The 12,331-nt window shown below is 41.1% G+C and overlaps 1 protein-coding gene across 3 annotated transcripts in view; it reads right to left on the reverse strand.

Moving 5' to 3' along the window:
- The window catches only part of UTRN (utrophin), a 1,286,828-nt gene that overhangs the window by 337,768 nt on the left and 936,729 nt on the right, over nucleotides 1–12,331 (reverse strand). For all 3 annotated transcript variants that reach the window (XM_033935605.1, XM_033935603.1, XM_033935604.1), the window contains one exon: nucleotides 11,579–11,725. In XM_033935605.1, the coding sequence (XP_033791496.1) occupies nucleotides 11,579–11,725 (147 nt within the window). The remainder of the gene's footprint in view (nucleotides 1–11,578; nucleotides 11,726–12,331) is intronic.

Genomic DNA, 12,331 nt, shown 5'->3' on the forward strand with positions numbered 1-12,331 from the left:
TTAAGCTTGATCAACAAAAGCTTACAAAGACTTCAACTGATCCAGAATACTGCTGCTAGGCTGATCTTTGCATAAAGTAAATTTGATCACGTCTCACTGCTCCTGCAAAAATTTCATTGTCTTCCAATAATTGCCAGGGTTTATTTTAAATGTGCCTGCTTAAAATTTAAGATCTTGCATGGCATCCTTCCTCCTTTAATTCCCCTGTCTTGGAATTCTGTAAGATCTGACATTACCAGATCTACTCATAAATTTAAATTGTCCTTTCCTACGTTGAAAGGCGTTACCTACATTGGCAAATTAGGGAAGTCTCTACTTTTCAAAATTACTGAGCTGTGGAATAATTTTCCTATTCAACTGCGCGATCTGAGCTCTTTCCAACCATTTCAAAAACATCTGAAAACTTGGCTATTTTCAAAGTTGTAAATTACGCTCCTCTCCATACTATTCCAAATCCATATTGTATCTGTTCTCCTTTCTAATTTCTTGTAAACCTTGCCAAGCTCTACTGTTATAGAGAAGATGTGGTATATAAGCCTAAGGTTTAGTTAAGTTTACACCATCCAGCCCTATCACTTTGCCTACCTTTAATTTAGATAGCTCCATCCCTCTGAAAATCGATCAGGGTCTACCACTCCTCCTTCTCTATTCGCATTTGACTTCTGCGCTCCCACCCCTGGCGCTTCAGCCATTAACACAGAACAGAAATATACGTTAATTCAGCCTTTTCTTTTTCTTTATCAGCTTCAACATATTTCTCTCCTTCACCTTTGTCTCTCACAATGCCACTTTTGTACTTCTTCCTATCACTGATATATCAAAAAATGTCTCCCCCGTTTTACTGTGTCAGCAATTTTTTCTTCCATTTGCATCTTTGCTTTCCTGACTACTTAAATGGCTTCTCTTAACTTTTCTAGATATTTTTGCCTGTTTTTCTCTTTCTGCGATCTTTTATAGTTTATGAAAGCTAACTTCTTATTCCTTACCTTCTAAGCTACTACTTTTGAGAACCAAAGTGGCCTTTATTTCCTCTTACTTGAGAGGGCATAGAATGAAGTTAAGAGGTGACAGGCTCAGGAATAATCTAAGGAAATACTTTTTTTTTTTTTTTAATAGAAAGGGTGGTAAATGCGTGGAATACTACTGGTAGAGGTGGTGGAGATAAAGACTGTCTGAGTTCAAGAAAGCGTGGGACAGGAATGTGGGATCTCTTAGGGAGAGGAGGAGATAGTTAATTCTGTGGATGGGCAGACTGAGTGGGCATAGCATGTTTTCAGCCAATAAAAAAAAAAAAATTAATAATCAGTTAAAGAGTTTGGCGCAAAACTCTTTGGATGCCTAGTGATGCCTAAATGGAGTCACCCTCTAATGAAAACCTACAAGGATGGGCCATTTGGCCTTTATCTTCCTTCATGTGTCTATGGTTTCAGAACCCCATTCTGAACTTTAAGTGGCTGAGATGCTGGCGCCTGGGTGAGCTACACCACAAAAATAAATACAACAAAACACAGAGCCTAGAATTTATGTTAGGTTTCTTTAAATGCTAGTCACTGCTGGCTGAATTAGACTCACATATTCAGTGCTGGCTCCCATCTAGGAACCAGAACTGAATATTCGAACTCTCAATGGGCAGCCAGGAGTTACCCGGGTATCACCGACATTCAGAGGCAGTACCCAGATAGCTACTTGGTAAACAGAAAACAGCCATGTGCTGCTACATACACACACATGTAAGCAGTGACCATTTTAAACACACTACACACACATGTATGTCCATTTATATGTATAAGTGCCACCTACTCTTTCTAAAATGACTCCTATAAAGTAAAAATATATCTTCTTGATCATTAGCACAAACCTGAATCTCAGATTTACAATTATAGTTCAGTCCCAATTATCTGACCTTCACTAATGTCACAGACCGGTTTATTAAACACACCTAGGTGATGTCATAGCTACAGGACACGTTGTCATTGAAAGGCACACACATTTCTCTGTTCCTGATGTTATGTTCAGGTTAAAGACAGCAGTACTCGGTAAGATTCTTGGGCACAATAACCTTGTGAACTCTTTTATACTTATTCCTTATTCTTAGATCACTTTTCATTCAGTAACAAGGAGTCAGCTGTTTTTGCCTCCCAATAATGTACCTGTGACCCTGCTTTTTCTGCAATGGCAAAGTGGTTCTTTTCATTGAGCAGAAACATAAAGCTTTAAAAAGACAGGGCAAGCCCATGCAAAACACTGCAACCAGTTTGGAATGCGAAGAATAATGAATTTGGATTGGAAGAAGTAAAAGAAGATAGTTAGAGAAATGGAGTTAATATTTTACAGTTTATTACTTATAAGGCAGATTACAGCGGAGCTTTGTTTGAACCTTTAATTATGAAATAAATACAAGGAAAACTACAAAAGAAATATGAAAATAAAAAATTGAGCAAAGATTTATTCCTATGGTTCATATAGTGGAGGCAAAGGCATGCCAATACTTGGCCCTATATTGCAAGAGAAAGCTGTTTTTTTTCAAATAGAATTTAATGAGTGGGAACCTGATTTCACTGCTAGTGTGGGTTGGGGCTTGATCACTGAAAAAATGATATGGAATAAGACAGTTCAATATTTCTAAGGGAAAACTGTCAGCAGATTCTGAGGAATTTATGGGATTTAAAAGAAAATTAATTGAAAAAGGAGGTATATCAAGGGAACAGATATATAACTGCAACAAAACTGGATTAAATTTTTAAATGTTGCCAACAAAAACTCTACCTTTCCAGCATGACATTTCAGTTCCCAGTTATAAACAGAGTAATAAAAGAGCAACTGTTGTAATTTATGTTTATCAGTTGCATTATGACTCACATTTATTAGAGATTTGAAAAGAATGAGGGCTTTTAATAACCTGGGTCCTACTGCACTTGCTTTTTATAAGAACCAGAAGAATGCCTAAATGGACATTTTCCAAAGCTGGTTTATCAGTGAATTTGTTCCATCAGCACAAAAGTTTTGCATTGGACAATGGAAACAGTATGGATCGCACAATCATGGGATGAAACTGGACCACAAACTCCAGCAAGATCATGGAGAAAGCTACTTTCTGAAGATGAAAACCGACAAGGAGATGGCATTGAATGTCATGTTGCTGAGGAAAAAGATGCTGCTGCTTCCATTGCTCCCCAAAATTCCAGGTTATTAGAAAGCCAGTGAAAATCATATACAGGAATGGATGAAAAAAAGATAAGAGAGGAGAACTGACCTAAAGCGACATAACTGCTATGATGAATTGAAGTGAGAACCAAGATGATGATAATGATGATGACGACAACTGCACTGACTCTGCACAAGGACCAGATAAAACTGAGAAAATAAGTCATAGTGAAGAGGACAAGGCCTTCAAAGTGGCTTTGGTTACCTGGAACAACAAGAGGAAGAAACTGCTACTAACACTATGCGAGACACTAGCATGACCTCATCACAAGAAAGAGAAGTAAAATAGGAAAATAAACTTTAATCACAAACTCCCCCTTTTTACTAAGCTGCAGGAGAGGTTTCTACTGCAGCCCAAAATGCTAAATGTTCCAACGCTACTCCGACACTCAGAGAATTCCTATGAAAGTCGGAGCATTTAGGCCCTGATTCTCCAAAAGTGCGTCCCGATTTTAAGCAGCTGTAGGCGTCCTACAGCTGTCTAATCAGCCAATCGGGATGCACGTTTTTTAAAAAAAATGCTCCCCAGGCAGGCCGCCTATATTGAAGGTGAGGCCCGCAAGACACCTAGGCCCTGATTCTGTATAGGACGCCCGGGAGAGGCGTCCTATTCAGAATCGGCCTACACTAAACCCCGATTCTGTAACCGGCGTCCATGTTACAGACGCTGGTTAGAGAATCGGGTTAGATTAGACACGGCCCGCTACACTTATCGCGGCAAGGGATCTCTCTGCCGCTATAAGTATAGCGGGCCGCGGCCTGTCCGATCACTGGCAGGAAGGGTGCCCAATCCCTCCTGCTCGAAGATGCACCCTCCCCCCCCCCCCGACAATATCGATCGCTGGCAGGAAGGGTGCCCAATCCCTCCTGCCCGAAGACGCACCCTCCCCCCCGACAATATCGATCGCTGGCAGAAAGGGTGCCCAATCCCTCCTGCCCGAAGACGCACCCTCCCCCCCCGGCGCCAACAACCCCCAAACCTCCACCCCACCAAACTAACCTGTTCTTACGGCCAGATGGGTCTTGCCCGTCCAGCCGGCAGGCACGCCTGGTCGAAATGAGGCTGGCCCGCCCCTTCCCGGCCCATCCCGCCGAAGTCTAAGGCCTGATTGGCCCAGGCTCTAGAAGCCTGGACCAATCAGGCCTTAGGCATAGCGGGTCCGCCCATCCCCACTAAATCTAAGGTCTGATTGGCCAATTTGGTCTAATTTCAAGAACTCTACTGTAAATTAAAATGTGTTAAATTTTTTTAAAAAAAAAGTGTTATGCAAATAAACACTCTGTAGGGTTGTCCAGAAAAGTTGGAAAAACTGTACGAATTGAAGTTTTTCACATGAATTTGATTGTGCTTGATCAGAAAATAATTTAAAAAATTTTTACAGCCCATCCTGGGGTCGCTCCAAGGAGCTGATTACATAAAGCTCTGTTTTTCTTAAAATTTTTGCTTAATAGAGCAAATGTTTTGGTATTATAGCTATAAATTATGTTTTCACAATTTGCATCGATAAAAAATCTAGCAGTATTTTATTAAATGAACCTTCAATATCTGTGGAAAAATAACTGAAATTTAACATACTTTGCTAATAGCTAAACATGTACACTTTGGTGTAGTCATCTACCAATGGCGTTCCACACACTCAAGCATTCAATGTCTTCTTGAGATAGTCAGAATAAAGCCTTATGATGCTGTTCAATTCTTTGCAACAAAGCCTCACGCTGCATTGTGTCTGAGTCGATGCCAGTGGCAACGTCAGTTATGTTTAACATCTCACTTGGCTGTGTCCTATCATACTAAGTTGCCTCCAGAGATCCAGAACTGAGTCAACTGGTTAGAGTATCAGCCTTTTACATGCACTTTAGAAAGCTTCTAAAACCACACCTCTTTTCTAAATCCTGTAATCCTTCCTAAGATACATGCAGATGTAATTATACTGTTTAACTGCTTACGCCTAAGTTATGGTCAGTCCATCGTTTTTGTAAACCGCATAGAACCGAAAGGCTTTTGCGATATATAGATAAAAGTTTACATTGTTATATTATGTTAATACTAAGAAATTTGTTCCATTAAGCAAAATTAATAGCAGATTTTAAGAAAAATGGAGCTTTATGTCATCAGTGGCTTTGAGAAATCCCAGGGTGGGCTATAAAAATTTGTTCAAATTATTTTCTGATCAAGCACAATCAAATTCATGGGAAATACTTCAATTCACACAGTTTTTCCAATTTTAGGTTTTTATGGACAACCCTACTACTCTGCTTAAATTTAGTACAGCAGTGTTTCCCAAGTCAGTCCTGAATACCCCCATGTCAGTCAGGTTTTCAGGATATCCACAATGAAGATGCTTGAAAGAGATTTGCATACAACGGAGCCAGTAGATGCAAATCAATCTGATACATATTCATTATAGAAATCCTGAAAACCTGACTCCAGGAATGTCTTTGAAAACACTGTAGTACAGTACACTGTAAGAGTGCTGGTTTTCTATTTCTTTATAAAATTTTGTTACAGTGCATGCAAATGTACAGTACAGTTGTTAAATGGTTACTGAATGGTATTAAGAATACTTGAAACCAATGCCTCTCATCTTTCATCCACTTTTTCTGAACATAGAAAAACCTAGGTCTTAAACAACTTGGGCCGATCAGAGCCTCAGGCCCCTCCCCAGATGCACCAGGGAGGGGCCTAAGGCTCTGATTGGCCCGGACACCTAAGACCCCTCCTATGGGGTGTCCGGGCCAATCAGAGCCTTAGGCCCCTCCCTGGTGCATCTGGGGAGGGGCCTGAGGCTCTGATTGGCCCTGACACCTAAGACTCCTCTTATGGAGCATCCAGGCCAATCAGAGCCGCCTCCTGGTGCATCCCAGGATGCACCAGGGAGGGTAATGCCCATTTTGAAGAAGCGGCCCAGCTGGTCGGAGGGAGTAGGCATCCCTCTGGTCAGCCAAAAAAATCAAGGGTAGGAGAGAAGGTTAGGAGGCAGGGGGGGTGTCGTGTGGCAGCAGGAGAGCATGGGCATCTCTCTCACTGCCGGGTATGTGTGTTTGCTTGGCAGTAGGAGAGAGTGGGCATCTCTCCCGCTGCGGGGGGTTGTGGGGAAGACTGGGAGAATAGGCATCTCTCCCACTGCAGTAGGGGGAGGGGGGTGTTTTGTTGCAGTGGGAGAGAATGGGCATCTCTCCCATTGCTTGGGGGGAGAGTTCACTTGGTAGTGGGAGTGGGCATCTCTCCTGCTGCGGGAAGGGGTGTATGTGTGTGTTGTGTGGCAGCGGGAGAGAAAGGCATCTCTCCTGCTTTTGTGTTTTCTTTTCTTTTCACGTTTTTTCTGCGCATGTGCCCATCACTATCACCAGTGATGGGCACATGCAAATTTAATGAGTCTTAATTACTCTCTGTCAACCTCACTTAAATGAGCGTTTTTTGGAGAACGACTCATTTTTAAAATTGGCTACCAGAATGGCTGCGATAGCAACCCGTCGTATTGTAACTCAGTTTTTTGAGAATCTAGGTCCTAGTTTTCCTTTCTGGTGTAACTTTCAGGGGAGAGCTCTGCTTAATTGTAATGCTTCATTGTAATAATTATAAATATTACTTTTCTTTAAGCCTATTTCTATAATATATTCTTTATGCAAACACCTCTGGCTATGTGCTCGTTTATTTTACTTCCTGGTGAGTCATCTGTGAGGGAACTGAACCTGGGACCTGGCGTTGGTCAATGCGCATTTCACTTAACCCCTACCACCATACATTGGGGGGGGCGCACGAACTGAAACTGACAGAGGGAAAGGGCACCCTTTTCATACCCTAGATGTAACTGAAATAGCTACAGGTCTAATTTATATAATCTTGGTCTCACTCACACAGTCTTTGGGCAACAGGTTGCTCTTTGGGTCAGGTACCTGCAACTAAGCTATACAAAAAGAAAGTTTTATTTTTAAGTCGGGCACAGGCTGGGGACGGACTTACTCCGGTAAGCCGAAGGACAATTTTTCCCTGGGGTTAAATCACTCCGCATAGCCTTTTACTTAACTGGAATAAATCAAGCTGAGATGGATGAAAAATTAATAACTTGAGCTTTGGTCTTTATCTGCCATCATGTTTCTATGTTAATCTGCAGTTCCAACTTTTAAACTATTTACAAAAGGCTCTTTAATCCAATCTTTTGCCACAGTTCCAATTCAAAGATATTTCAGATATTCCCTCATTGCGTTCCCAATCTCTTCTCACAAATCCATTTATACTCGTGGTGAGCCGTTCTTTCTTCAATCCAGAACCCATCCAAGACCTCTTCCCATCAAGCTGAAAACATTCCACAGGGCTGCTATATGCAGGGCCACCCACAATCTTGTTTTCTCTCAGAGATTGGTATCCACACAGTCTTGTCTCTGTCCCCTCCTGGCAACAATTCTTGAGTGCATAATCCCTTTGCTTTAACTCTTGGTGAGCCACTCCAGGTCTTACTCTCACTCCTCAGCCCGGGAGTACACTATTTTCCTGTTAAGCTGAAAAACTCCACTGTTTACTCTGCTAGCAAACCCAATCAAATTCTCACTCCACAGGCTTTCAGCATTTCCAGGAGTCTGCCTCAGTACTCGAGTCCTGGTGAGAGATCAGGATTAGAGAATGACACGGTGAAAAAATTGGTCCCCGTCACCGCCCCGTCCCCGTCTCACCATCCTCTGCACCGCCCCGTCACCGCCATTCCCTTCACCGCCCCGTCACCGCCACTGCCACCCCATTCACCGCCCCGTCACCGCCACTGCAACCCCATTCACCGCCCCGTCACCGTCACCGCTGCATATATAAAAGCCTCAAACGGGTACGATTTTAAATACTTTTCTTTATTTACGTATAATGTTAGCCTACATGGTAAGTAGACGCGGCCGCTGTACCTAATCGCGGCAAATCGTGTACCTAATCGTGTACCAAATCGTGTACCTAATCACTCTCCTGTTTTATATGCCTTATGTATTGAGCCAGGCAGTTTGTTCCAGGCATACGGTGGAGCAAAGGTAGAAGGAAAGGAGTTAGGAGGCCATAGAGGAGAAGGGTACAGATAAAAGAAACTTATCCAATGAGCAGAGTGCTGGAGGGGGGAGTGGGAGGCTAGGGAGCGAGGAGAGTTACTGAGGAGCTGTGGAGTGAATAGACTCTAGTCAAATCCACAAACACAAAATCGCAAACAAAGAAGTGGAAATATCCTATATAGACTGGTGGACTCAGATGTATTCCAAAAAGATCCTTGTATTCATCCAAAAAGTAACTCAATGACTCGACATGTATATGTTTCGGCCCAGACGACCTGCCTCAGGAGTCTTAAAAGTCGGAAGCCCTAAGAATTTTGGCAGTCTGTTTGGTGAAGGCAATTGAAATGCTGAATTAATAAAATCAGATCGCAAAAGTTTTTCAACCCCTGAGGAAGCTTTAATTAGTGAAACGGCTGGGCTCCCGTTGGGAAAAGTTATGTACTTTATTTTATAGCATTGGTCATTCAAATAGCCTTAGATGAGGTCTCTGTGAACATATGATGATATTCGTAACCCATTAGACACCTGTAATCTGAGGAGTCGGGTGTTTTGAGGTTCACAAATTCACTCACGGAGCGATATCAGGTTTTGCCTACTTGCTTCAATGTGTGTGATCATTTGATTATAGTGAAGCAGGTTTTTGTTCCGATTGGAATTGATGTGTCTCCTATATCCCAATGAGCATAGGAGCCAGATCTGTGGGTGCTCGAGCACCCCTAATATTGAGCAAACCTTTGGCTGTCAAGGGAGGGATATTTTCCTTTGGGTTTAGCAACCCTAATCATTTTTGAAAAGTTGGCTCCTATGCCAATGGCTTGTTTGTGTGAATTTCTTTTGGATGTTTAGTTTTCAAAAATGGTTCAAACAGTTCAATGCACTGTGCGCAAACATCTACAAAATAGCCATATTTGCTATTGGATTTTTGTGTGTGTTCTACAAAATGTCCAAACTCGAATCTGTCAAAATGTATCTAAAACGTATTGTAAATGATATTTAGTAGCAGGGAATCATTCATGCCAGCTTTACTATTGTCGTGTTGTAAGAAGCGGGGAGATATTTGGACACTGCATTGATCCCCTGAAGTAGCCATTTTAGGCGAAACAGAAAGACTTTTCTGTCGGGACAAGGAGTTAGAAGCTTTTTTTTAGAAGTTCTACACCTTCAGATGAGTGCATTTTTTTCTCTTCTACTGTTGTTCTATGCCCCACGCCTCCGCAACCGTTTACATAAGTGAAGTTGAGCTGTAGCCCTCGCTAATATTTTAGTTAGTTTGGGATCTTGTTCACTTTTTTGACACGTTCCAGTGCATTGAACTTTGCTTACACTGCTTACATTGAAAAATTTGAAAAACATTTGATTCTGTATGAATGGAAATTATTTATTTAAATGTATACGGAGTTTATTTTATAAACCAGTGATGATGTGAATGGGTTTGAGTACTTGTGTAGTCCCGGCCTCTCACAATTGAGGTTTATTTTTCTCCGTCGTATTATGATTTTCCATATAGATGGTGTTATGTCAATTGTTCTTGTATATGTGGCATGAATGATTCCCTGCTACTAAATATCATTTACAATACGTTTTAGATACATTTTTATTGATTACATACAAATGTATTCCTTAATATATTTAGTTGTACAAACTCGAATCTGGACATCATATCTGGATATCTTAACTCATCAGCAGCCATTTCTAGTTTGTTTAAATTGTTTTGAATATCAACCAGAAAGTTTACAAAAGGGCATAGGAGAAGAGCCAAGGTTTTACCTGCATCCAAAAGTAGAAAGTCTTGGGTTAAGTGAAGCTTTCTTAGCAAGTGTTCCAGAGTCTTCGTATAGAGTAAATGTTGCATGTGACCCATTCTTTCCAGCCTCCTGTCTAGCTTCATGTTTCAGCCCTACTGATCAATTTCAGATCCCTAATTCCTTATGGATATTATTTGCTCCTCTCCCTCTAGTGTAAAAATTTCCAGCTTGGACATAGAAAGTAAGTACTTCACAGCCATTCTCTCAGTCGCCACTTCTGAAATACACATCCTTTTATCAGTTAATGTCCACCATTTTAGTCAATTCAATATCCATGTCTTCACTTATTCAACATTCAATAGTCTGAGAGACTGTTAGTCAGTCACTTGATTAACATTCAGCCACAAGACTTATTCTGTTTGCACAGAACCAGAATTAGTGCAATACCCTTGTTTCAACTATCCAAAGTTATCAGTTTACTTGTTTTGTAATAAACAGTTGGAATTTTTTTTTTTAATTGGTCTCCTCTTGGGTGTTGAATTGGTATATTTTACCACTGAGTAATGCAAGGAGACATGTGTTATGAGAGCAGTATATTACTAGACGACACATGTAGGTAGTTCACCAATTCATTCAGGGTGACCCTAAAGGAAGGTACAACATTATTTATGCTGTCTTTAGCTATAAAAAGTATTCCAAAATCAATTCTCTAAGCACTCAGTACAGATATAAAGGGTCCGTATTGACCGGCTATATAGTTGATGTATAGCAGGGGTGTCCTTGAGGGCTGCAATACAGTCAGGTTTTCAGGATTTCCCCAATGAATATGCATTAGATCTATTTGCATGCACTGCTTTCATTGTATGCTAATAGATCTCATGCATATTCATTGGGGAAATCCTGAAAACCTGACTGGATTGCGGCCCTCGATGGACTTTGACACCTCTAATGTATAGCTTCCAGTCAGACATACAAAACCCATACAGTAAATAAATACATAAACAAGGAGGCTGATAAGATTTATAATTTAAAAAAATTCCCATGTCCTGGACCCTTTCTAGGCACATACAAATATACATAAGTAGATTTATGAAACAATAAGGTATATGCTCCATAAAAATAAATTTATATGGTGGCAAAAACTATTAAATATACAGTATTTACAATCTTTGATCTCCTCTGTATTATGTTGTCTCATCTACCCTCTGGCTTCTTCTGCACTCAAGAGTGGAGGACTAGCCTAATGATTAGTCCAGTGGGTTGAGAACCAGGGAAATCTGGTATCAACTATAACTTGTGTGCTGATTTTTTTTTTTTTTTAATTACGTCTAATATGAAAGGAAGGCCATGTATTACCCAGCAAACTTGTAAAAGGATTTGAACATCTCTGTTCTAATCCTCCCTGAATAACTTGTTTCACAGTTACTTAGCCTTATAAAGTTCTTCACAATGTCTATATAACTGTTCTCTTCTATGAAAGAAATTCTTATGGGGGAAAAAAGGGGAGACACACATATTCTGTAAGACAAAGAAAAAGAAAAACAGGGTGGCAGATAGAAAATGCTGCAGAATTTTCTGCCAAGGAGGATGAAGAATTTTCATACCTGTAAAAGCTTCCAGCGCATGTTAAGATCATCCAGTTGACGAGATATCTTTAAAGATGGATGCACATCAAGAGGGGAGAGCTGACTGGATAAGTCATTCACTGCTTTCACTTTTAAACTGATTGGTGTTATTTCTTCCTTGAAAGCCTGGAAGAAAATGTAAATTTCAGTAACTCAAATTGTTGGAATGCTGACATAAAAAAGTTACCTCTGATTCCAAATCAGAACTTAGCCTTCATGTTAACGTCATACAGGGCTATATTTACTAAAAGGAACATAGAAACATAGAAGATGATGGCAGAAAAGGGCTACAGCCCATCAAGTCTGCCCACTCTGCTTACCCACCCCCTGTCTATGCCATAATGACCCAATTTCCTTATCCTGACCCTCGTAAGGATCCTACATGGGTATCCCATTTATTCTTAAAGTCTGGCACGCTGTCTGCCTCGATCACCTGCACTGGAAGCTTGTTCCAATGATCAACTACTCTCTCTGTGAAGAAATACTTTCTGGTGTCGCCATGAAATTTTCTGCCCCTGAGATTGAGCGGGTGCCCTCTTGTGGCCGAGGGTCCCTTGAGAAAGAAAATATCATCTTGTACTTTGACACGTCCCGTGAGGTACTTAAATGTTTTGATCATGTCTCCCCTCTCCCTACGTTCCTCGAGAGTGTAGAGCTGCAATTTGTTCAGTCTCTCTTCGTATGAGAGACCCTTGAGCCCCGAGATCATCCTGGTGGCCGTCCGCTGAACCG

The sequence above is a fragment of the Geotrypetes seraphini genome, chromosome 3 (genome assembly GCF_902459505.1).
Source record: "Geotrypetes seraphini chromosome 3, aGeoSer1.1, whole genome shotgun sequence".
In the NCBI taxonomy this organism is placed as follows: domain Eukaryota; kingdom Metazoa; phylum Chordata; class Amphibia; order Gymnophiona; family Dermophiidae; genus Geotrypetes; species Geotrypetes seraphini.